This window comes from Gekko japonicus, unplaced genomic scaffold (assembly GCF_001447785.1).
Source record: "Gekko japonicus isolate JY-2015 unplaced genomic scaffold, Gekko_japonicus_V1.1 scaffold110, whole genome shotgun sequence".
In the NCBI taxonomy this organism is placed as follows: Eukaryota; Metazoa; Chordata; class Lepidosauria; order Squamata; family Gekkonidae; genus Gekko; species Gekko japonicus.
The window spans coordinates 74,150-100,461 of NW_015173675.1; the positions used below are offsets into that span (position 1 = coordinate 74,150).

Below are 26,312 nucleotides of genomic sequence, written 5' to 3' on the forward strand. Positions count from 1 at the left end.
GGCTCACACTCACTCAGCTTGGAGGAAACACTGCTTACGAGAGCCAATTTGCTGTAGTGGTTAAGTGCATGGACTCTAATCTGGGAGAACCGGGTTTGATTCCCCACTCCTCCACTTGCACCTGACTGGATGACCTTGGGCAAGGCGTAGCTCTGATAAGAGCTGTTCTTGAAAAAGAGCAGTTTCGGTCAGAGCTCTCTCAGCCCCACCGACCTCACAGGGTGTCTGTTGGAGGGGAAGGAGTTTATAAGCTGCTCTGAGACTCCTTTGGGTAGTGAAGGGCGGGGTACAAATCCAATCTCTTCTTCTCTTGCACAGGAATTTCAGATCAGAAAGAGAGACTGCTGAACTGCAGTTGATAACGAAGCTCAAGACAATGCATCCTCCTGGACCGAATCAAGACCTGGGTTTCCTGTCTCATGACCAACGCCGATTTCTCCACGCCTACCACCCCTCCGCATATCACACTTAATCCAATCATGCCTGCTGTTGTCATTCACCTCCTATCGTCATTTGACGTCTGAAATCACTCCACTTTCCAATATATAGATGGACTCATATTCTAGCTACATCCGAAGAATTGAGCAGTGACTCATGAAAGCTCCTCCCCTGCCACAAATTTTGCTGGTGTTTAAGATGATCCAGGACTTTTGCTGTATTCTGCCGATATGCACACAGTGGCAGTCCTTGGCCTGCAGTGGTAGACTCCTGTGAGAGAGCCACACTGTGCAACTGCCATCCTTCCTCTGCCCAAAGGGGGGCAGCCCTTCTCCACACATGGATTTCCTCCAAAGGAGAAGCCAGCAGAGCTTTTATACTGCCACAGGAAACGCAGCTCTGTACCTCCCCCTGGTGTTGGAAGGTCTCCTGGACTGACCAGTCTCCTCCTGCCCAGTTGGATGTGGTGGATAAGAGCGGTGGACTGTAATCTGGGAGAACCGGGTTTGATTCCCCACTTCTCCACATGCAGCTGCTGGCGTGACATAAGAACATAAGAGAAGCCAGTGTTGGATCAGGCCAATAGCCCATCTAGTCCAACATTCTGTGTCACACAGTGGCCAAAAATACCAGGTGCCCTCAGGAGGTCCAGCAGTGGGGCCAGGACACCTGAAGCCCTCCCACTGTTGACCCCCCCCCCGAGCACCAAGAATACAGAGCATCCCTTGCCCCAGACATAAGAACATAAGAGAAGCCTGTATTGGATCAGGCCAATGGCCCCTCCAGTCCAACACTCTGTGTCACACAGTGGCCAAAAATACCAGGTGCCATCAGGAGGTCCAGCAGTGGGGCCAGGACATTAGAAGCCCTCCCACTGTTGACCCCCCCCAAGCACCAAGAATACAGAGCATCCCTTGCCCCAGAGCGAGAGTTTCTATCTATAAGAACATAAGAGAAGCCAGTGTTGGATCAGGCCAATAGCCCATCTAGTCCAACATTCTGGGTCACACAGTGGCCAAAAACACAAGTCCCACTGTTGCCCCCCCCCCAGCACCAAGAATACAGTGCATCACTTGCCCCAGCCTGTGAGTTCCTATCTGTACCTTGTGGCTCATAGCCACTGATGGACCTCTGCTCTGTATGTTTATCCAGTTCCCTCTTGCAGCCGTCCATGCCTGTAGCCGCCACCACCTCCTGTGGCAGTAAATTCCATGTGTTGATCACTCTTTGGGTGAAGAAGGACTTCCTTTTGACCGCTCAGCAATTTCATGGAGTGCCCACAAGGAGTTCTTGTCTTGTGAGAAAGGGAGCAAAGGACTTATTTTTCGACCTGCTCTATCCCATGCATAACCTTATAAACCTCGATCACGTCACCCCCCTCATCCGTCGTTTCTCCAAGCTAAAGAGCCCCAAGCACCAAGACCTTAGGTCCAGTGTTCCCTCTAAGCTGAGTTAGAGTGGGGTAGCTCACAGTTTCTGAGCCCCTGGCTCACACATTTTTGCCTCAGCTCAGGAAGGATGGCTCCGGAGCAAACTCATTTATACGGTAGCCAAATCGCGGGCTCACAGCTTTAATGCCAGGCGCTCACCAAGTAGCTTTCCAGGGGGCAAGGGCACTCACCTCTGATTTGCAAGCCTGTTCCTTCACCTCTGTCAAGACTAAAGGCCTCCGCGGCCAGTTAGGGCTAGAGGCGTCTTTCTCTCTGACTTTCAGAAGGCTCCCAACAGAGTCTCCATTCTATTTCTAAACTAAATATCTGAACATCGAATTCTGGCTGCGCCTTCTGTTTAATCCTGACCCGAATTCCTTTACCTTTTTAATGCTGACAGATCATTATGAACCTAATTGGCTGAAAATAGTCCCCCCCAAAAATTAGGTCCTCGGGAATACATCTAGATCCGCTTTACGTATCGTCTGCCTCCACACTATTTTATACAATTAAACGCAGGCTTCTAGACATTCAATTTCAGCGCCCGACTGAGGCAGCCAGGAAAACCTGTTCCCCAGTTCATCTGGGGTTATCCCAGACACTGGGCCAGACAGCTACTTTTTTTCCTGCTCTAACTGATCCCCATCAAAGAAGGGCATTTATGTTAGCCAGATTTAACATATTGCCATCGGCCATCTTCTCTGGAAGATGCCAAAAAATCCCCTATGAACTTAGGCAATGCCCCTGCGGTCCATTTCCGTTTCCCATGTTCTTTTAAACTGTCCATTTTATACTAAGATTCGAGGGAAATTTCTGGACTCCCTTCTTTTTACATGGCGTGGTCTTCCTGAGAGTGTCAAGGTCCAGTCGCTACTCGCTGGGCAAAAAGCTTCTATAACTTTTAATGTCGCTTGTTTTCTTCTATCTGTTAATTCGAACCAGGGAAACTATTAATCGATCAGTTCTTTTTTGTTGGCTGTTCGACAGCCATACCTTTGATGTATCCCTAAATTTTAATCTTCTCTTATCTCTTACATGCCAATAAAGGTTGTCCGTCTGCCTGTCTGTCTGCAGATGAAGCGGCCTTCTACGGAACCAGACCCGGGGGTCCATTAGTCAGAAATGCAGGGCCTCCCCAGGGGCTCAGATCGAGATGGATGGCTGTGTCAGTCTGTCTGCAGCCGGAGAGAAGAGCCAGAGAGTCCAGGAGCCCCTCCGACCAAGAACACTGGTGGCAGGGGAGGAGCGGGTGCGAGTCACGGCTCACTTCTTCCGAGACAGCGAGAATGTGATCGACCCAGGTGGGGTTGCCGTGTGGGTCTGAAGCAGCAAAACAAAGTTGTCGTGCACACGAAAGCTTATACCGGGAATAAAACTTTGTTGGTCTTAAAGGTGCCCCTGGACTCCAACTTTGTTTAGAAGAAGATCGGATTCATACTCCGCCATTCACTCGGAGTCTCAGAGTGGCTTACAAACTCCTTTCCCTTCCCCTCCCCACAACAGACCTCCTGTGAGGCGGGCGGGGCTGAGAGAGCTCTTTCCAGAACTGTCCTTGAGAGAACAGCTCTGAGAGAACTTGTGACTGACCCAAGGTCATCCAGCAGCTGCAAGGGGAGGAGTGGGGAATCCAACCCGGTTCTCCCAGATTAGACTCCCCGCACTTAACCACGACACCAAACTGGCTCATAGCATGGAGGACAAATTAGGACAGATGGACTCCGATTCTCGCTGTCTCTGAAGAAGTGAGCCGTGACTCACTAAAGCTCCTCCCCCGCCACAGATTTGGTTAGTCTTTAAGGTAACAGCATTCCGTGCGCCTCGGCCTTTAGTCATGCCGGCCACATGACCACGAAAACATCTTTGGACAGCGCTGGCTCTTCGGCTTTGAAACGGAGATGAGCGCCGCAACCCTAGAGTCGGATTCGACTGGCTTTCGAGCAAGGGAACCTTTACCTTTAAGGTGATCCTGGACACAGTCTCGGGCCGAGGTCTTTCCCAGCACCTCCTGCCTGGTCCTAAATGCTGCCAGGGATTGAGCCTGGGACCTTCTGCGTGTAAAGAACCGAAGAGCCTGCTGGACCAGACTCAATCCAGCATTCTGGCTGCCTCTAGGAAACCCACGAGAAGGATGCCTGCCCCAGCTGGATCTTGCCTGGGCTCCACAGTAACAAATTTAAGCACAAACACCTCCGGTCCGGGAATAACTGAGCGACAGCCCCTCCCGATATTTCCCCAGCGAATCAGTTTCAAAGTATGCAGCCTGTCTCGAAGTGGGAGTTTAAGGCTTGTTTTGGTCGGGGGGGGGGGGGATCCTTCCGTCCCCATCCCCACCCCCAGTTCTGAGCCTCAGTCAGAAATAAGCTACTTGGTTAAGATTCAAATGCTCACTGACCCACATTACTGCTTCCCCCCACCCCCCAAAAAAACTTATGGCAATTGAGTTACATCACCCAGTAAGTGGCATGGTAAAACACGGATCTGAACCCACGTCTTTCTGTCCCACTAAACCACACAGATGCTCTTTTCACCTCTGTCCATGTGAAGACTGTCCATAGAGACATCGCCCTGCCAACAAAAGTCCGCATGGTCAAAGCAATGGTATTCTCAGTAGTCATGTATGGCTGCGAGAGTTGGACTATAAGGAAGGCCGAGCGCCAAAGAATAGATTCTTTTGAACTATGGTGCTGGAGAAGACTCTTGAGAGTCCCTTGGACTGCAAGAAGATCAAATCAGCCAATCCTAAAAGAAATCAACCCTGACTGTTCCCTGGAAGGCCAGATAATGAAACTGAAGCTCAAATACTTTGGCCACCCAATGAGAAGGGAGCCCTCACTGGAGAAGACCCTGATGCTGGGAAAGACGGAAGGTCAAAGAAGACGGGGATGGCAAAGGATGAGATGGTTAGACAGTGTCATAGATGCAACGAACATGAAGTTGAGCAAACTTCAGAGGACGGCGGAAGACCGGAAGGCCTGGCGGGATCTGGTCTATGGGGTCGCAAAGAGTCGGACTCGACTCTGCGATTGAGCGACACAAAGTTCAGAAGGGGAGATTTGCCTTATACCAAAGATATTCCAGGAGTACAACGGCCATCGAACCCAACGTTTCTGTGGGTAGGAGAGGTGAAAAAGGCATGCAAATCCCTTCCCCCCCCCACCACCATGCGGAGAGGCACCTTATGCGTCTGGACTCTGGACGTGAGAAGCTGTGTGTCTCCTGTTCTGATCCTTCCAATCCGTTTAGTTAAACATGTCTACCCCTTTTCTTACGCTTCAATACTCTGGCTTCTCTTCAGATTGTACATATCTTTCGCCTCTCCCCCAAGGTTCAAGATGAACTTTGAGGATGCCCTTAACAAGCACACTACCTGCAGCAGGGGAGGTGGGACGGTTGTGCGAATGCTCAGGTGACAACCGTCACAGGTAGGCAACGTGCTTTTACTTCGTGGTCACTGTGCCTCACACGGATGGGTGCCCAATATTCCCCCCCTCTAAGCTGTGGAGTCTGGTGAGCAAACATTCTACTTTGTGAGCCCCTGTGATCGAGCGATTTGGCTAATGCATAGAATTAGTTTGCTCCGGAGCCAACCTTCCTGAGCTAAGACAAGAACGTGTGAGCCATAGGATAAAAAACTGTGAGCTAGCTCACACGAACTCAGCTTAGAGGGAACACTGGTGTAGACTACCACGCTCTCTCCCCTGGAAGTGGGTGCAGGAGCTAGTGAAGAGAAGGCGGATTGGAGAAGAGATTGGATTTATACCCCGCCCTTCACTACCCAAAGGAGTCTCAGAGCGGCTTACAAACTCCTTTCCCTTCCCCTCCCCACAACAGACACCCTGTGAGGGAGGCGGGGCTGAGAGAGCTCTTGACAGAAACGGCTCTTTTTCAAGAACAGCTCTTATCAGAGCTACGGCTTGCCCACGGTTATCCAGCCAGGTGCAAGTGGAGGAGTGGGGAATCAAACCCGGTTCTCCCAGATTAGAGTCCACACACTCAACCACTACACCAAACTGGCTGTTTGGAGAAGCCGTTGACCAAAGGAAGTGTCTCCATATGTTCTTGTGTCGAGTGCATGATGCTTCCCAATTGTTATGGGATGTGCCCAGTAGCCATTGGCAATGCTCAGGAAGCAGGATTCACCGGGCAAAGTTCAGGAAGCAGGCAAGGTTGCCGCAGACCTGACCAAGTGAGCTCCAGGTCACAATGGTGGTGGGTTTCCATGGCAGCTGGAGGATCAACTCAATGGTATGGAAGACCCTCCAGCTGAGGTCAGGAGGAGGCAACCTCAGGGGAAGGCCTCGGCCTCCGGGCCCTGTGGTTGGCCCTCCAGAAGAACCAGTTGGCCACTGTGCGAGACGGGATGCTGGACTAGATAGACTATTGGTCTGATCCAGCAGAGGGCTCTTCTGATGTTCTTGTGTTCTTATAGAGTCCCCGTGAAGACACAGGTTGGCCTTTGTAATTGCCAGCAGAGGAAACGAAGAGTCCCACAGGAGGGTGTGCAGTCCAAAAAGGAAGCCCATCCCGCCCTAACATCAAGCGAGTGCAGGGTCTTTTGTGCTTTGTTCTTAGAAGGGGAAAAGGTAGGTGGGATACGGTCCTGGTTCAGGGGGAAGATCTGAGACAACTTTGGGGAGGAAGGAAACGAAACGTCTGCACATCACGTGGCCTTGTTGTGACAAAAATGAGGAACAGTAATGTAAGAGCAGCTATGACATCGACAACCTTCTCTTGCTGATTTCAGGTGGGTCGCCATGTTGGTCTGAAGCAGCAGAACACGAAAGTGTAAGAACATAAGAGAAGCCATCTTGGATCAGGCCAATGGCCCATCCAGTCCAACACTCTATCACACAGTGGCCAAAACCTGAGGGCCATCAGGAGGTCCACCAGCGGGGCCAGGACTCCAGAAGCCCTCCCACTGTTGGCCCCCCCAAGCACCAAACCCACTGCCCCACACATAAGGACAGAAGAGAAGCCATGCTGGATCAGGCCAGTCCCAACACTCGGTGTCACAGTGTGGCCAAAACCCAGGGGCCATGAGGAGGTCCCCCAGTGGGGCCAGGACTCCAGAAGCCCTCCCACTATTGGCCCCCCCAAGCACCAAACCCACTGCCCCACACATAAGGACAGAAGAGAAGCCATGCTGGATCAGGCCAGTCCAACACTCTGTGTCACAGTGTGGCCAAAACCCAGGGGCCATGAGGAGGTCCCCAGTGGGGCCAGGATTCCAGAAGCCCTCCCACTGTTGCCCCCCCCAAGCACCAAACCCACTGCCCCACACATAAGGACAGAAGAGAAGCCATGCTGGATCAGGCCAATGGCCCATCCAGTCCAACACTCTGTCACACAGTCCCCCCCCAAAACAACTAGGTGCCATCAGGAGATCCACCAATGGGACAAGAATTAAACTTTGTTGGTCGTAAAGGTGCCCCTGGACTTGTGCTGAATTTCCAAGCTAACCGAGAGTTCAAGCCTTTTTCACTATCAATGAAATCTATTTGCTTAGGGTTATTTTCATCTTGGACAGTTAACTGAAGCAGTTACAGATAAGTTAATTGCTTTTTAACAGAGGTTGAGTTGAGATTGGCCTTATCTTGCTAGATCGGATGTAACTCCTACTCACCTGCCGATTGGTTCACTTGCACTTACGTTGATCATCTCATAGATAAGTTATGCACCAATCGGGTGTTTAGATAATAACCACATGAGTAGGAGAGAACAGATTTAGAGACAGAGAAGATGTGAAATTTTCTCTAAATATGCTCTGCCCTGATAAGCAAATCATATTCCTCTGGGTGGAGGTCTCAGACGATTGGTACGATTTCTGGGTGTGGAACCTGGGCCCTTTTGATCATCCCCAAAAGCAGCGAGGCAAAACGCTGAAACTTGATTTGCTTTTTAAACTGTGACTCCTCATAGGAGGATTAAAGAATGTTAGGAACTTGGATCGTTTTAGCATTCATTTTCACAGTAACGGTAGGGTTAACTTTTATTTGCTTGTGTCAAAGAGAACAATTTATTTTCTCAATAAAAGATAAAAGTCTCCAAAGGTGTTTGGTCTGGTTTGCTGGCTAAAGTTCAAAGAATCTAACTCCCCCGCCCGTTACTATTTTGTATTATCAGAACTAAGGGTGTGATGAAGTCATTGACACCCCTGAGAACGTGGTGACGGCGCTCATCTTTTTTGAGGGGATAACAACATAAGAGAAGCCAATGTTGGGTCAGGCCAATGGCCCACCCAGTCCAACACTTTGTCACAAAAATACCAGGTGCCATCAGGAGGTCCAGCAGAAGAGCCCTGCTGGGTCAGACCAGTGAGGGTCCATCTAGTCCAGCCTCCTGTCTCACACGGCGGCCAGCCAGTTCCTCTGGAGGGCCAACAACAGGGGAGAGGCCGAGGCCTTCCCCTGAGAAGAACCTCAGAAGAGCCCTGCTGGATCAGACCAGGGAGGGTCCTTCTAGTCCAGCATCCCGTCTCACACAGCAGCCAGCCAGCTCCTCTGGAGGGCCAACAACAGGGCAGAGAGACCGAGGCCTTCCCCTGAGAAGAACCTCAGAAGAGCCCTGCTGGGTCAGACCAGTGAGGGTCCATCTAGTCCAGACCCCTGTCTCACACGGCGGCCAGCCAGTTCCTCTGGAAGGCCAACAACAGGGCAGAGAGGCCGAGGCCTTCCCCTGGTGAGAACCTCAGAAGTGCCCTGCTGGGTCAGACCAGGGAGGGTCCTTCTAGCAACCTTCTAGTCCAGCATCTTGTCTCACACAGAGGCAAACCAGCACAGACAGCGCCCCCCCCCCCCCACAAACAACTCCTTACCGACAATAATGCAACATCTCATTGGAACATGGACACTGGGTCCAGAGCTTGCAATAAACCCAATGCCAACTTTGCAGCCACAAACACCCAGACAACACAATTACTGGACTTAACAACATCAACTGCACCATTTCAGGCAGATTCATCTGCTCATCTTCTAACACTGTATATGCCATTATATGCCAACCATGCCCTTCGGTTCTCTACCTAGGACGAACAGGACAAACCCCACGCCAGAGGATAAATGGACACAGACGTGACATCAGGAATCACAAGACTGAGAAACCTGTAGAACACTTCAGACATTCAGTGGCTGACCTCAAAGTAGCTGTTTTTAATACAAAGGAAGTTCAGGAACAGAATTGGAAAGGGAAACTGCTGAATTACAAGTTATTACGATACTTGGAACAAAAACCTCCCCAGGACTCAACAGGGATATTGGTTTCTTATCCTATTACATGTGCTAACTCATTCAGTCCTCACATATGTATTCTCAGCAGAAAGAACTATACATCCTCTGTATTTTAGCGTACTTCGTTTTCATAGTAGTATATTAGAATACTGAATGTAATGCAAGGAATACTGGAATGTTTTGCTGACATACCACTGCACCCATCTCAAACCACAAAGAAAAACATGTTGTTACGTTACCTCCATTGAGAGATGGCCTCAATTTACTTCCCAATTAGAAAAAAGGCCTTTACACACTCATCCCTTTCCCCCTTTAATTAAATTAAAACTGGTAACCGTATAACCTTAGTCTTGTCTTTGCATATCTCAAAAATATCTTTATCATGTTACATGGTATGCAAGTTTGAATCTTACCTCCCCCATTCCACTGAATTTGAAAAAGTGTGCTTTGCACATGAAAGCTCATACCTCAAACCTTTGTCAGCCTTAAAGGTGCCACTGGACATTTGTTCTAATGGCCAGCCAGTCCCTCTGGAGGACCAACAACAGGGCAGAAAGGCCGAGGCCTTCCCCTGAGAAGAACCTCAGAAGAGCCCTGATGGGTCAGACCGATGGTTCACCTAGTCCAGCATCCCGTCTCACACACAGGCCAACCAGTTCCTCTGGAGGGCCAACAGCAGGACAGGGAGGCCGAGGCCTTCCCCTGAGAAGAACCTCAGAAGATCCCTGCTGGATCAGACCAGGGAGGGTCCATCTAGTCCAGCCTCCTGTCTCACAGAATGGCCAACCAGTTCCTCTGGAGGGCCAACAACAGGGCAGAGAGGCTGAGGCCTTCCCCTGAGAACCTCAGCCCAGCTGGATCAGACCAGTGAGGGTCCCTCTAGCCCAGCATCCCGTCTCACACAATGGCCAGCCAGTTCGTCTGGAGGGCCAAGAAACAGGGCAGAGAGGCAGACGCCAGTGAGGGTCCATCTAGTCCAGCCTCCCGTCTCACACAGGGGCCAGCCAGTTCCTCTAGAGGGCCAAGAAACAGGAAAGAGAGGCAGAGGCCAGTGAGGGTCCATCTAGTCCAGCCTCCCGTCTCACACAGGGGCCAGCCAGTTCCTCTGGAGGGGCAGCAACAGGGCAGAGAGGCCGAGGCCTTCTCGATAAGAGCATTAGAAGATCCCTGCTGGATCAAACCAGGGAGGGTCCATCTAGCCCCACATCCTGTCTCACACAGTGGCCAAGCAGTTCCTCTGGAGGGCCAACAAGAGGGCATAGAGGCCGAGGCCTTCCCCTGATGTTGCCTCCTGTGGGGTATCAGAGAGTGATGGCCTGTAAATCTGGAAATTCCCTAGAAGATCCCTAAAGACCAATGAGGGTCCATCTAGCCCAGCAACCTCACACAGTGGCCAGCCAGTTTCTCTGGAATGGCCAACCACCAGGCATACAGGCCGAGGCCTTCCCCCAATATTGCCTCCTGGCTCTGGGATTCAGAGGTTGACTGCCTCTGAATGTGGAGGTTCCCCTCAGCCACCATGGCTGTTCTAAGACTTATCCTCCACGAATCTATCTAATCCCCTTTTGAAGGTGTCCAGTATCAGGAGTATGGTAAAAGCATTGGGAGTGAACTCCCCCATCCTTGTTGAGAGCTTGGGACAGGTTCAATGGCCCGTCTGTTAAGGAAAGATGGTGGATAAAATGGAAGCTGCCTTCTACTGCCTCACAGACCCCAGGGTCTGCTAAGCCACGGCCCCTCCCCAAAGCTCCTTATTGACCGTGTGTCAAATTCTACGGCACAACCAAGCTTTACAATGAGCCACACAAGGACATCAGAAGAGCCCTGCCGGATCGGACCAATGACCCACCTAGTCTAGCATGCTCTCTCAGTGGCCAACCACGTCCTCTGGAGGGCCAACCATCAGGCATAGAAGAGTTGGTTTTTATAACCTGCTTTCCCACTACCCGAAGGCGTCTCAGAGCAGCTTACAATTGCCTTTCCTTCCCCTCCCCACGACACCCTGAGAGGTAGGTGGGGCTGAGAGAGCTCTGACAGAAACTGTGACTGACCCAAGGTCACCCAGCTGGCTTCAAGGGGAGGAGGGGGCAATCAAACCCAGTTCTCCAGATTTGAGTCCATCGGACCTAACCACTACATCAAACTGGCTTCCCCCAATAGTATCTCCTGACTCTGGCAGTGGAAGGCGTAGCGGCTCTGAATGTGGAGGTTCTCCTCAGTTACCGTGGCAAGCAGACATGGTTACTTATCCTCCACGAATGCATCTAATCCCCTTTGAAAGCGGTCTGTATCCGTGGCCATCACTGTGGCGTCCTTCCTTATAGGGGAGACGGTAATACCTTTAAACACTCTCTGTGTACATAAACTTGGTAGTTTTCTGCTGCCACTAGTAATTAAAATTCCAACCCTCTCTCTTTTGGTAGTATGACCTAGGGTCTGGGCACTTAGGAGGACTATGTGGCCCTGAGGAAGGACTCTTCTGATTTCTGGGATACGTTTAAACAAAAACTGATTTATTAAATAAAGAACGAAATAGGTTTCTGGTTATTTTGAACAGTTGCTGAAGAAAGGAACTTGTAAATATAACTGGCAAAGCTTGGTGCCACAAACAGTCTCTCAAACTCCACTCTGACAGGCATAGACAGTCTAATCTTTCTCATACATACAGCCACACAGACTAATCTCTATGTTTTATTCACACAGAATAGAATCAACTCTCTTAGTCACACAGACTAAACTGTTGGTCTTATTCACACAGAATTAGACTCAAGATTCCATAGACACACAGACTATGTTCTCTCTTCAAGCTTCACACACAGAATCCTTCTAACTCTCAGAGCCACACAGACTCTCCTCGAAACTCTTCCTTACTTGTCTATCTCATATCAGACTCTCCTCACACACATAGAATCCTCTCAGACACCCCTTTTCCCACACTCTCAGTCAGCAGCCAATCAAATCACACTTGTCACCCTCTATCACTCTTCACATATTACAGCTGACAAACTAAACCTTTAAAGGAACACACACACCAAAACATGGAATCATTACGATCACTATAACCTCTGGCAGCGAATGTCACAATTTTAAATTACATAAAGCAGCCTTGGCTGGGAGGGCGGGGTATACATTTGATTAAAAAAATAACATAAAAATTCCCCTTTGTCCATCCTGAATTGACTGCCCATCACAGCATGCCCTCAAGTTCTAGTCTTTTGGGAGAGAAAAATTTACCTCGAACTCTCTCTCCACCCCAGGCATAATTTTGTGTGTCCCCCCCCCCCGTTGCCCTTTTTTTAAACTTAAAAAGCCCCGAACTCTCCAAGCCTCTCCTCCTAAAAAGGAGAAGAGATTGGATTTATACCTTCACTTGGGAGTCTCAGAGCGGCTTACAAACTCCTTTCCCTTCCCCTCCCCACAACAGACATCCTAAGGAAGGGGCTCCAGCCCTCTCATCATCTTGGGTCGCCCTCCTCTATACTTTTTCCACCTCTGCAATGTCCTTTTGGAGATACAGTGATCAGATACGGAGAGATCAGAGCAGCACACTTCAGGAGCGAGCAGTGTCTCACAAAAGCTCATGCCCTACAAATGTAGTCTCTGAAGCACTGCTGGACTCTCTTCTACGGCCGAAGAATCCACTGAGCTTCTCTCTGCCCCCCCCCCCCCCCAGTTCTCCTTTAACCATCCATCCATTCCTTGGTCATCCACAGGCCCAACCTCCCCTTCCCTAGCCAGTTTTCCTGCTCCCTGGTGTATCTGAAGAAACGGCCACTTCTTTGGAGAGACGCTCGGGTTTTGCCATTCGTTCTTCAAATGCTTGTGGCTCGGCTTATTGTCAAATCACGTTTGTTTCGCCAGAAGTTGTGCTCCTGGTCAGTTGGGCCAGCCGTCCAATTTTTAAAAGAAAGCGTGGTGTGGCAGTTCAGAGCGACAGACTCTAAACCTGGAGAGCCAAGTCTCATTCACCACTCCTCTACAAGAAGACAGCCGGGTGACCTTGGGTCAGTCACGGCTCCTTCGGAGCTCTCAGCCCCAAAACATAAGTGTAGCTTGCCACCTAGTGGTGCATAACACTAAAAGACTTAGAACACAAGGCTGCCAGACAATCTTAAGTTCTTTCTGGCTATACGCCACACAGCGTCCTACGGTTATTATCACTACACCTCCCGTTGGCTCTGCGAAGTCACCCATTCTCCCTCCTTTGGCCCTCCTTGGAAAGCCAAATTCATTCAGTTGACAAAACACGTAAATAACCCAAAGGTAAAAGGTAACGGTTCCCTTGCTCGAAAGCCAGTCGAATCCGACTCTAGGGTTGCGGCACTCATCTCCGTTTCGGACAGCCAGCGCTGTCCGAAGACGTTTTCCATGGTCATGTGGCCGGCATGACTAAACACCAAGGTGCACGGAACGCTGTTACCTTCCCACCAAAGTGGTCCCTATTTATCTACTTGCAATTTCTTGCTCTCGAACGGCTAGGTTTGCAGGAGCTGGAACTAGAGACGGGAGCTCACTCCGTCATGCGGCACCCGGGTCTCGAACTGCTGAACTACCGACCTTCCACAGCCCGCAGGTCAGCGTCCTAACCACTTGAGCCACTGCAGCTCCAAACCACCCAAAGCCCATCCCAAATAACTCAGTGGGGCTCTTCTATCGGCTCGTCTCCTTTGCCAGGGCAAGAGTGCCTCAAACACACGCTCTGGCAGCCGGCCAAAAACATCTGAAAGCCAGTGTGGTCCTGAAGGGAGAGGTGGTGGTGGTGGTAAAGGCAGGCAGAGCGGGGCTTTCTGGAGATGTGAGGCAAAAAGAGGCAGCCACACGCCGGGGGAATCCGGGGGGGGGGGGGGTTGAAGGAACAGGTCAGGGCCACAGGAGCCCGACCCCTGTGCATAAGGAGGGCCCCACAATATGGCCTCCCAAGAGATGGTGGCGGGACAGCCGCTTGCTGGCGTCATCAGGAGAATGTGCCTCACACTCCACCCGCATACTGACAAGGCAGACTCCAACCAAATACTGGGAAAAGGAGCCCCCCATGCCTCTGAGAGAAGACGGAATTGGGCAGGAGGAGCGGGGCCTGCTTCGCCTTGGCCCCTCGGCAGCCAAACCCCGCCCCCCCCATCTCTCATTACAAAGGCAGCACCAGAGTGCATAATATTTTTTTTTATTTACATGTTAAAGAGCCAGAAAGTTTAACATACAGTAAGATGAAACGGAGCCCCAGGAGTTCCACAAGGGCAGGGAGGAGGGAAAATCAAAGGAACAGTAGAAAAAGAATTGTACAGTCAACATAAAAAAAAAAAACCCAAGGGGGGAGCCGGGGTCTGCCCCGTCCCCCATGGGGAGTGGGTGAAGAACATGCTGTCTCCCTTTCGCCCGGGTACATCCACAGGGGGGCACACAGGGGCTCCACCTCCCAGGGAAAACCACTGATGGAGAAATAAATAAAAAAGGGCCTCGGCCGCGGGGAGCAGAGGCGCTCCCCCCCCAAACTGCGTGGGGGTCCCAGTACGAGCGAGTGACCACCACCCTCCCCCCCGCTCGGCAATCCCCTCCTAGGAGGGAGGGCCTCACAAACCAAACTTGCTGAACGCTTCATAAAAACCACAAGTTTTAATTCAACCAAACAGTAAAACACTGCTCCCCCCCCTTTGCCGGGGGGTGGGTGGGCAAACTGTACAGAGCCCCCCCCCGCCCCCATGCCACAGCACAAACACAGCCGGGGGCCAGCTCGTGCCCCAGAGTCCAAAGGGGGGGTGGGGGAGATGGGCAGCCGGCCGCGAGGGCCCCCTTCCCCCCGGCAGCCAAGTCCCTTCCCGACTTGAGTTCTGGTCCTGCAGAACCTCTTCCCGCGCCAGGGGCTCCTCTGCGTCCCCCCGCCCCAGAAATCAGCCGCCTAGCTGGAGTCCGAGTCACTCGTGTCGGAGGAGGAGGATGAGGAGGACGAGGAGCTGCTGGAGTCCGAGCTGGAACTGCTGGCGCTCAGGCGGGAGACCGACACCGCCTGCTGCTGCTGCGACTCCGGCTTCTCGTGGGCTGAGCGGGAGAGAAAAGGAGAGAGGGGGCTGGAGTGAGCGGCCAGGCCCTGCAGGCTCCAGGGGGAGGGGGAGGCCCGGCACTCGCTCACTCACTCACCCTTCTTGGGGGGCTTCTTGGCCGAGTTCAGCTGTCCGCTGACGTCCTGCAAGCGCTTCTCCAGCTCCCGCTTCTTCTCCAGGGCCAACTCCTCCTTCGTCTTGCCCACCGGCTTCTTCAGGGCTGCGGAGGGAGGAGGGGAAGGGGGTGTGTGTCAAAGACCGCTCGTGGACCCCCCCCAAAAAAAACCCCTCACACTCACACCTAAAGCTCCCCCTCCAAGCTGCGGAGTCTCGTGAGCAAAAATCCTACTCGGTGAGCTCCTGGCATCAAAGTTGTGAGCGAGCCGCTTGGCCGCTGCATCAATTAGTCTGCTCTGGAGCCCCATCCTTCCTGAGCAAAGACAAAAAGGTGTGAGCCAGAGGCTGAAAAAGGGTGAGCTGACTCACATTAACTCAAGCTTAGAGGGAACACTGCCCACACCCTTTGCTCGACACACACTCCAAAGGCACAAGCAAGTCTTCTTTCCTCAAGGCCGCTGGCTTGCAGGACACAGGCACCCCCGGCCCAGTTGGGGGGGGGGGGATGGCTGGTCCAGTCACCAGTGTCCCCTCTCAGCTGTGCGAGCGTGACCAGCTCCACAGTTTCTTAGCCTCCGGCTCACACATTTTTGTCTTAGCCCGGAAAGGATGAGGCTCCAGAGCAGACTCTAATTGATGCAGCAGCCAAATGGCTCGCTCAAAACTTTAATGCTAGGAGCTCACAAAGTAGACATTTATGCTCACAAGACCTCCGCAGCTGAGAGGGAGCACTGCCAGGACGAGGCCACCGGTCAACTCCAGAGCAGAACTGCCCAGACCTCAACAGAGCCAGCTCCTGGAGCAAGAGATGTCTAAATCCTCCAAAAATGGAGGCGAACAGGAACAGGAAGCTGAGCCGCCAAACACCCGAGACAACTAATGACAAAGGACTCCGTCCAAACAGATCCCCTTTCATGGCCTCTACACGCTTCCAGGAAGCTCTACAATTCCCCCACGTGTTAGAACTGGACAGAGCACGGTTTCCAAAAATCTCAGCCTTCTCCCTTCTTAGAAAAAACAACATGCATACAACTCCCCCCAAAAAAGTCTCACAATTTTGAAAAGTGGCACAGAAAGATTTACAGGGGCTGAGCACCAGAGCCCAGCATACCAGAGCCACACAGAAACTTAATCCATCATTACATCCAGTTCTGAGTTGGCCACACAAGGAGGCCAGGAGCAGATGGGGGATTTTCCAACAAGTCGGGGGGGGCGGGGGGGGGGGGGACCCCAGGTGTGCAAAAAACCAAAACGAAATAGGAAAGGTGCTGGGGATCAGAAAGCCCCCAAATCACGGAAGCCATAAATGCCGCTTTAGGGAAAGTGCCTCAGGGAGATCTTGCAAGAGTCACAGGAGACCCTCAGTGGCCGTTCTGGGAGCTTGTAAGGCCATCCACCACCAACAACGCAAAAGGTTCGAAGGCTCCATTCATGGTAGCCCGGGGTGGGGGTGGGGGTGGGAGAGAGAATCACACCAAAGAAAGTGGGAGAGAAGAGGAAGCTAAAGAAGAAGCATTAAAAGGGCAACAAGGAAAAGTAAAGATGGATGTCAGACATGCCAGATGAGGCCCCCGGAGGGCTTCCATCAGGCCCGCAGTGGAACTGGCCATCTCTTTGCTTCCAGTTCTGCTGCTGCCGCATCCTAGCTTGCTTCGCCAGACTCTCTTAATCACCCCGCCCTTTCATGTTTTCCCCTGGGTCCTGGACTCAGAACCCTGAGCATGATTTCTGTGGTGAATGTCAATCAATCAAAAGTAGGTTTGCAGCTTACAGAGCTAATGTTCTGAACATGTTTTTATTTTAAGCAAAAAAACCCCTTTGTGTTTGTGTCCTTTATAAAGTTTATATCTCCACTACCTGGCATTACAGTTTATGACACGCCCGGCCCGGCCCGGCAAGGTCTCATTGATGTCAGATCTGGCCCTCAGAACAAATGAGTCTGACACCCCCGATGAAGAGCATGTTCATATAATGGAGCAGAAGTCCATCAGTGGCTATTGGCCGCAAACTATTGATGGAACCCTGTTTTGGGCAGGGATGCTGTCTTCTTGGGGCTTGGGTGACAACAGTGGGAGGGCTTCTGAAGTTCAGGCCCCGCTGCTGGACCTCCTGAGGGCACCTGGGTTTATGGCCACTGTGTGAGACGGAGTGTTGGACTGGATGGGCCATTTACCTGATCCAACAGGCCTTCTCTAATGTTCTTAACAGAAAACAGGTACAGGAGTGAGCGAGAGCAGAGGCTGCATGGCGGGGGTGGGGGTATTTTGGAGAGGCTATAGTCCAGGAGAAGGCGGACAGGGAAAACCAGCCGGGGGTGGGGGGAAGGAGACTGCCCTGAGTCCCCCACTGCCCTGAATGTCTACCCCCTGGAAGAAAACCCTCCTCCCTTCCCCATGTTGATTTCTCTCCACCCACCCCCCGGAAATGAGACCTGGCCCCTGCCCCCCCATGGCCCCCACTCACTCTCGCTGTAGGGCTTGCGGGGCTTCTTGCGCAGGCAGGAGAGGACGTAGCGCTCCAGCTCCCGCAGGGTGGAGGGCTTGAGGGTCTCAAAGTCGATCTCGATCTCCTCGGGGTTGGAGTCGCGCAGGGAGGGCTCCCGCGACTGGATGATGTGCACCACCCGGCCCAGCTTCTCCCCCGGCAGCTTGTTGATGTCCAGGCTGAGCTGGCGCTTCTCGTCGTAGGTCATGGGCTTGCTCTCCTCCTCCTCCTCCGAGTCGTACAGCATGGGGACAGGCGGGGGGAGGGCCTTCGGGGGGGCCTTCTTGGAGTTCCTGGGGAAGGGAAGGGAGGAGACAAGCCACGGGGCATTAGCAGAGCGCACCACCACCACCCCGGCCCACGAGGCGGCTGGTGTTGAGCCGCAGCCGTCAGCCTGTCTTGGCTTGGTTGACACAAGGACTTCACCACGGTCGATCTGCCGGGGAAAGAGGGTCATCACGCAGCTGGGAAAGGACTCTCAAAACATCGCCCCCCCCCCCGATCTGTCCCCAGTCCCATCCCCCCCCCACTCACTTGCTGCTGCCACCGCCACTGCCTCCCGCTTTCTTGGACTTCTTGAGCTGGGCCTGGTGGGCCCGGGCCTCCTCGTCCCCTGCTTTGGCCTTGCGCTTCTCCGACTTCTTTTTCTTCTTCTTCTCCTTCTTGTCCCGCTTCTTCTTGGGCTTGGAGACTGGTCCCTGGGAGAGGGCCGCCAGCTGCTCGTGCACGGCCCGCAGCTGGAGGGGAAAGGAGAGAGACACGGAGTGGCGGGGCGGCTCTCGGTGGCTACGGCCTGGCCGCTGGAGGGAGGCGCCCGAGAGCGGGGCCCGCTCTGCCTCACCTGTTCCTGGAGCTCGGCCAGACGGTTGCCCCGTTCCTCCTCGGAGTCGGAGCTCTCCTCGCTGTCGGAAGTGCTCTCGCTGCTGATGTCGTCGTCTTCGTCCCCTTCCTCCTCCTCCTCCTCGTCGCTGGAAGACTCGTCTGTGGAGGACTTCATCAGGAGCCCCGGCTGTGGGAGTGACGTGGAGGGGGGGTTGATGTCTAGGGGTTCATCTGGCATCTTGGCGTAGCTGAACTCAAAGACATCCTGCGGAGGGAGGGAGGGAGGGAGAGAGGAAGGAAGGAAGGAAGGAAGGAATGACGACCGCCAAGGGCAGAGGGGGTACGGTGTGCCCGCCAGCTCCACCGCCCGCCGGCTTACCTGCAATTTGCGAGCCATGGCCACCACGTCGTGGTCAGGAGGGTTGTACTTGTAGCAGTTGGAGAACATCAGCCGCACATCGGACGCAAACTCCTGTGCATCGCGGTATTCCCGGTTCTCCATCTTGCGCTGTGTAAACAAGGCAGGCAGAGAGGGATACTTACAAGAAAGGGCCAACAGAAGAACATAAGAGAAGCCATGTTGGATCAGGCCAATGAACACCCCCCCCAGTCCAACGCTCTAAAGCAGGGGTGTCAAACATGCGGCCCGGGGGCCAGATGAGGCCCCTGGAGGGCTTCTGTCAGGCCCGCAATGGAACTGGCCATCTCCCGCTTCCAGTTCTGTTGTTGCTGCTGCAGCATCATAGCTTGCTTTGCCAGACTCTCTTAATCGCTCGGCCATTTCTGTTTCATGTTTCAACCTGGGTCCTCGACTCAGAACTCTGAGCATGAGATTTCTGTGGCAAATCTCAATAAGTCAAAAGTAGGTTTTGCAGTTTAAGAATACACACTTAAACAGCATTCTCAAGATAGCAACAGCACAGACATTTTGATGCAATAATTCAGAGCAAGAGGTGTCAGTTATCAGACACTGTTAAATAAACAAAATGTTGCAAGAGGGCTAATGTTCTACGCATGTTTTTATTTTAAGTTTAAAAAAACCCCAAACCTTTGTGTTTGTGTCCTTTATAAAGTTTGTATCTCCGCTACCTGGCATGACATTTTATGACACATGTGGCCCGGCCCGACGAGGTCTCATTTATGTCAGATCTGGCCCTCATAACAAATGAGTTCGACACCCCTGCTCTAAAGTGTCACCCAGTGGCCAAAACCCAGGTGCCCATAGGAGGTGTCCAACAGTGTGGGTCAGAACTCCAGTGAGGCATCACATCAATCCCCCCCCATACAATCCAGGTTCCAATAGCACAATCGCAAAAAAGGCACAGCTAGTAAAACCCGCTACCCAATGTTCTTGTCCACACAAGAAACAGCTTTAAAATACAGAATCCGCTTCCGTGTATTTCAATGAGCAGATAGTGCGTACGGGGTTGAGAACCCGTGTCTCTCCTCACGGATGGGTAACCCTGCCCAAATTCCTCCTTCTCATCCGACATTCCCACATGGTATTCCCCCGTTTCACAATGCAATCTACAGCATATGATGAATTCACCCACTTCAGGGACTTCTGGCCCAACTAAAGCTTGCACTGGGGCTACTGCGCAGACTCTAATCTGGGAGAACCGGGTTTGATTCCCCATTCCTCCACTTGCACCTGCTGGATGACCTTGGGCAAGCCGTAGTTCTAATAAGAGCTGTTCTTATTTATTTCATTTATTGATTAAATTTATACCCCGCCCTACCCCACAAGCGGGCTCAGGGTGGCTTACATAATTGGTCTACAGGTGACCGTACATTCACATAAAAACAATTTAAAATTCAATACAATAAGCTAGAACACAACCTCAAAGTGCTAGTGCACTGAATGCCTAAGATGGCACGCTGAAATTACCATACAACCACAGTTTCGCTCAATGATCTTTCAGAGCACGATGGTAGCGGCCAGATATTTGTACTATGGGCTGGCTCATTGGTGGTTGGGGGTGGTGGCTCCTAGTTGAAAGCCTGGTGGAAGAGCTCCATCTTGCAGGGCGTGCGGAACTGCATAAGATCCCGCAGGGCCCTGATCTCCCCTGGGAGCTCGTTCCACCAGGGCGGAGCCGCCACCGAAAAGGCCCTGGCCCTAGTAGTGGCGAGCCTGGCATCCTTGGGGCCCGGTAGGGCCAGTCGGTTCAGGGACCCCGACCTCAGTGCTCTTTGGGGTATATATATGGGTAAAGGCGGTCCCGCAGGTACGTTGGACCCTTGAAAAAGAGCAGCTTCTGTCAAGAGCTCTCAGCCCCACCTCACAGGATGTGTCTGTTGTGGGGAGGGGAAGGGAAAGGAGTTTGTAAGCCTCTCTGAGACTCCCTCGGGTAGTGAAGCGCGGGATATAGATGCACTCTCTTCTACTGAAAGAACTAAGGGCAAGCCCCAACTGCTTTGCCGTCTGTCCACCACCGCCCCCTATACCTCGATGGGGGTCAGAGCCCTGGGGTGTCTTCCCCATCACCGCCAGCCCCTGCATGACAAACACCTCCCCCCCCTACCTTGATGGTGCTGAGATCCATGGGGTGCTTGATGATCTCGTGGTAGTCATGGAGTCCGAGCGCAGAGGCGTCCACCGGCTTGTAGAAGGGCCAGGCGTAGGCGGCGTGCTTCTTGGACACCAGCTCCTTGAGGATGCCGTTGCAGTACTTGAGCTGCTCGGAGAGCTTGCCCCGCTTGGAGGTCTGGTGCTGCTGGGAGTCCGGGAGGTCCTTGCGGGGGGGCTTGATGGGGCGGCCGCTCTCCCGCCGGGCGGGGATCTTGGCCGCCTTGACCTCCAGCACGCTGGCCGAGGGAGAGGACTCCCCCCCGCTGGTGGCAATGATGGCCGTGGGGGTCGGGGTGGTCGTGTCCGCTTTCCGCTTCACGCCCTTCTTCTGCGGAGGCGGGAGACAAAGAGCCCCGTGGACTTCCAGGCAGGGAGGCAAAGGAAGAGCACAGCCGGCGAGGCCCCCGCCGATCCTCCCCCCGCGCCCCGCCTCCGCCCCTTGCTCACCTTGGCCACGGGCGGAGCGGGGGCGGGCACTGCGAGCACCGGCTGGGAGGCGGCCGTGGCGTGGAGGGGTTTCAGGAGCGGCGTGGCGATGACGGAGGGGTGGGGGATGCTGATGATCGTGGTGGGGATGTCCGTGCTGGGGGGGAAGAGCTGCGTGTGGGACACGGAGGAGACGGCGGGGACCTGATGGGCTGCCGCCTGGAGGGCTGGGGAGGCAAGGGGAGGACGCGTCAGGACCCCGGACTCAGGCTGTCCGCGGCGGTTGCCTGCCGCCCTCACCAACACATGCCAAAGCAAGCAAGTGGGGCCCCCCCTTCTCGGTGCCCCAAACCAGGGGCGGCCGGGGGGGGGCGAAGGGGAAGCATGCTTTTCCTCCCTCCCTCCCTTTCCTGTCTGTCTCTCTCTCTCTCTCTCTCCACCTCCCACTCAATGTTCCCTCTAAGCCGTGGAGTCTTGTGAGTAAAAATTCTACTTGGTGAGCCCCTGGCATTAAAAGTTGTGATCGAACAATTTGGCCGCTGCATCACTTAGTTTGCTCTGGAGCCCTCCTTCCTAAGCAGAGACCAAAACCAGTGAGCTGCTGGGAAAAAGGCAGTGAGCTTGCTCACACGAACTCAGCTTAGAGGAAACACCGCTCCCACTGGCTCAGACAAATAAATACTATCAGCAAACAAGTATCATTGGGCAAATAAATATCATCAATTTCTGTTCTTACTCCCTTTGCTTTTATTTTTGGCAGTCTCCTTTATAATGTTAACAAAAAGCAAATCTGCACATTTTAATAAAAACATGTCATAGTTATGTCTTGCAACTCTCAAATACCAAACGTTTATTCTACGCGGCTCTTATGTTAAGCGAGTTCGGCCACCCCAAACCCACCTTTCTCAAGAGAAACCAACCCCCTTTCCCACCCCAAGCCGCCGGAACAGCATTCACCCCACACCCCTCAGGAGCTGCCAGACACGCTTTCCTCCTCTGCCCCCTTGAAATAGCCCCAGCGCAACCCCGGGAGCGTGGCTGGGCGTGGGTGAGCAGCCACCCAGTGGCGTCCCGATCCACACGAACCACTCTGGCTCTCTCCCGCCACCTGTGAGCTGAGAGGAGGGGAGACCCCGACCGGCAGCCCTCCGCAGGGTTCCATGGCCACGGGGTGTGTGTGTGTGTGTGTCCTGCCCCACAGCTACCTACCCGCCGCCCGGGAGGCCCCTTTCTTGTGGCTGTTCTTGGCCACCGTGACGACGATCTCTTGCTCCTCCTGGGGCATCTGGGCGACCTTCTGCAGGAAGATCTTCTCCAGGGTTTGGGCCATCAGCACGATGTCATCCGTGGGCTGGGAGGAGGGGAGGGGCCGTCAGCCAAGCACAAAAGGGAGTTCCTCGCCACACGGCAGTCTGGGGCCCACCACCGACCGGCTGTGCCTTCTCCCCCCCCCTCTTTCTGTCTCCCCCAATCTACGTTCTACCCACCAACTTCCACCGGCAGATTCCCCAGCCAGCCAGCCAGCTCCGGGCCCCACCTTGTTGTAGATGTAGCAGTTGGTGAACATGGTGTTGAAGTCCTGCATGCACTCGGCCGAGCTCCAGTAGTAGTTGTTCTCCAGCCGCCGCTTGATGGTCCCCATGTCCATCGGCTGCTTGATGATCTTGTGGTAGTCCTAGAGAGAAAGGAGCGAAGGAGGTCAGGCGGGCGGGGCAGACTCCCCAGGCACGCTCTGCCCTGCCCCTCTCGCCTGCCATGCCACACAGCGTGGTGGGGAGGGATCCCAAGCTGGTGCCAACAGAGTCCTGCTCGATACCCAAGGCATGGTTCTGCCCGGGGGGGCTCCTGCCTCAAAGACTGCCGGGGGAGGGCCAAGGACCGAGACGTCCCCCTTGCTCAGCAGAGCCTGGATTCCTGCCCCTTCCTTTTCCTCGGGGCAGCCTAGACCCTGCACCTGAAGGGAGACTCCCCCAAGGCACGGCTGTGCCGGGAAAGACAGGAGAGGCGCCCCCCGAGGGAGCGCGCAGAAGAGGCAGGGCAACGAGAAAGCTAGGCAAGCAGAAGCCTATGTGGGTTTTTACCTCCGGGCTTTAACTCCTTAGGTGCCACAGGCGCGGGGGGCCTTTAATTTGGGGGCCACGGGATGTCTTCTACAAAGTCATGGATGGGAATCTGCAAAACGCATTCAGGGCACAAGAGATTAGATTTCCGGGGTGGTGGCGGCGTGATAGCGCAAAAGCGGCTGCGTCATCTCATCCATACCTTTGTAGGGACCATCGGGGGACAACAGCTGTTCCTGGGGCAAGCCCAGGGGAGACTGAGGGAGGGCCTGCCGCTGGGGCTTGAGGACACCCAACCGCCCTTCACTAACACGGGAGAAGCGGAACAAGCCGGGGGCCAAGCCTTTGCGCCCTCCAGCCCAGCCCCTCCCACACTACAAGGAGTCTCGTTTATTTCCAAACTAGTCTCGGGCACAAATCAGGAGCTGCCTTCTCAAAGCAGAGAAAAAAGGCTGCCTTGCGTGCTTAAGAACCCTCATTTCCTACCACCAGCCTGCAAGAGAGCCCTGCCTGCCCCAAGTGGGGTGGGCTTTAACAGGGAACACCCCACCCCCACCCTCTAAGCTGAACTAGTGTGAGCTAAGCTCATGGATTGCTGGCCTCCGGCTTACACATTTTTGCCTTTGCTCAGGAAGGAGCAAACTAATGTATACAGTGGCCGAATCGCTCACTCACAACTTTATTGCCCATAGCTCACAAGGGAGACTTTTTGATCACAAGACCCCACAAGCTTAGAGGGAGCATTGCCCCCCACGCCCCTTCCTACTTCAGCGGGGCCTTCCCCAGAGAAGCCCATCTCCAGCACCACCTGTTGCCCACGGCAGGCGTGGGAGGGGCAGGAAGTGATCCGGTTGCCACAGCAACAGCCGAGGCGGCCTCCCTCCCTCCCCCCCCCCAGCAGGGAAGGAAAGCAGGCTGAGAGGCGCATGTTACCGGCAGGCCCAGCTTGACGGCATCCACCGGCTGGCGGAAGGGCCAGGCAAACTGGTGCTTCCAGAGGGCCTTCATCACCACTTTGTGGAGGTACTGCAGCTGGTTGGTTACCCGGCCGGGCTTCTTGCAGTTGGAGACCTCCGGCGGGGGCGGGTTGGAGGAGGCCAGCTGGAGGGCCGTCGGGACGGAGGCCACGGTGGGGCTCTCAAAGCCCTCGTACAGCAGCGAGGGCTTCCGGATGCGCTTCCCTGGCGTGGACTCCACGGCCAGCCCCACGAGGCCCGCATTGCCCTCCCCAAGGATCCTGCGGGAACAAGGGGGCAGAGGGAGCCGGTCAGGAGGGGGTTGGAATCCGGCCGGCCGGCCTGCGGGGCCCCCTCCCCAACAGAAATCAACCTGCCTGCAACCCAAGAGATGCTAGATCGAACCAGTGCCGGGGGACCAGAAAAAGCCCAACCAGTGCAGCCAGAAAGGAAAACAACAACAGCGGGTTCGCTGCACACACACACACCCCGCTGCTTCAAGCAGGTTGGCATTTCCCTAGACGGGGCACAGCAATCTGCGACTCCCAGCACAATCCTGGAAGCGGCTGTTCTCTCTGAAGCAAGCTGGAATACCACCCTCCCCTCCCATCGTCGGCTCACTTGCTGGCAAGGCAAGAATCCCCATCTTGATTTTTCTGCAAATGTATGCATATAAGCACACAAACACACCCCACCGTTCACAGACAGCCTTTGGGGTGGAAGAATCCAATGCATTGGCTTGGGACTGTGCCCACCAGGGTAGGGCCTTTTAAACCCCGGGGGGTCACGTCTATTTGACACCACCGTCCTCAGGAGTGATACCAGCCCTGTTCAGAAACAAGCTTTCCGTTGCGCCGACCCCCAGAACTTATTTACACCTTTATTGACACCATACTTATTTACAGCCCGTGAGAAAACAACAAAACCCTGAAGAGCTCAAGATTGCATCTTGCTACATCAATAAGGAGAACGTCAACAAAATAGGAAAGGCTGAAGGTGGAAAAATAAGGCTGGCTCTTCTTATTGGGGGGGCAGTGATGAATCTGGCAGGGTCTGTGCTGGGAAAGGACAGGAACCCCCAGATTCAGCCACCCCCCCCCCAAGACTTCAACCGGAAGAAGCGGCCAGCCTAGCCAGTCTTCCTAGGCTGCCCTTCCATTGCCCACACAATACCCCCGGGGGTGCGTGTCCAGCTATCCCCCCCCCAAAAAGAGGGGCAAACACGACCTGCCAGCAGAGGCAGAAGGGGGGGGGGAGAAGAAGCACCGCTCCAGCAAGCGCTGGGTTGTCTGGGACCTAGCTGGGGAAGGTGGGCCACCCCCATCCAGGATGCATCCCCTTCCCAAGCAAGGGGGAGGCGCAGGGATGGCTAAGCCGCGGAGAGAGCACAAACATTCCACCCTCCGACTCGCAAAGACAGGAACGCAGCCGTGCACGCGACGATACACCCTTCCCCAAAACAGAGGGACCCCCCCACCCCCCTTTCCCCGGGCGGCGCGCGCCGGATTACGTACTTGCCGTTGGGGTTCACGTTCTGCAACATGCCTCCTCCGCCGCCGCCTGCAGCTCCCGGGGGCCCGGCTCTCTCCCGGGTCGGTCCCGCTCCTGCCGCCGGCGCCTCCGTGGCCTCGGGGAACCCCCCCACTTTGCTCGGGTGGCTGGGCGCTCCGCGGCGGGGAAGGGGGAGGAACTCAGGGGCGCATCGCCCGCCCGCCGTGCGGGGAGGTAAAGGGGGGGGGGGAGCTG

General features: G+C 54.1%; 1 protein-coding gene across 5 annotated transcripts in view; it reads right to left on the reverse strand.

Annotated features, from left to right (window-relative positions):
- Positions 1–14,244: 14,244 nt before the first annotated feature.
- Positions 14,245–26,312, reverse strand: part of BRD2 (bromodomain containing 2) — a 15,929-nt gene continuing 3,861 nt past the window's right edge. For 2 of the 5 annotated variants that reach the window (XM_015422940.1, XM_015422943.1), the window contains exons 2-12: positions 24,544–24,847; positions 23,088–23,225; positions 22,760–22,901; positions 21,572–21,777; positions 21,078–21,452; positions 18,932–19,060; positions 18,572–18,817; positions 18,265–18,467; positions 17,710–18,023; positions 15,227–15,349; positions 14,245–15,127 (exon numbers count right to left, since the gene is read on the reverse strand). In XM_015422940.1, the coding sequence (XP_015278426.1) occupies positions 14,988–15,127; positions 15,227–15,349; positions 17,710–18,023; positions 18,265–18,467; positions 18,572–18,817; positions 18,932–19,060; positions 21,078–21,452; positions 21,572–21,777; positions 22,760–22,901; positions 23,088–23,225; positions 24,544–24,847 (2,320 nt within the window). In that variant the 3' untranslated portion in view covers positions 14,245–14,987. Of the gene's footprint in view, positions 15,128–15,226; positions 15,350–17,709; positions 18,024–18,264; positions 18,468–18,571; positions 18,818–18,931; positions 19,061–21,077; positions 21,453–21,571; positions 21,778–22,759; positions 22,902–23,087; positions 23,226–23,631; positions 23,709–24,543; positions 24,848–26,080; positions 26,290–26,312 lie in introns of those variants that run through there. The other 3 variants (XM_015422941.1, XM_015422939.1, XM_015422942.1) reach the window with 3 other exon arrangements.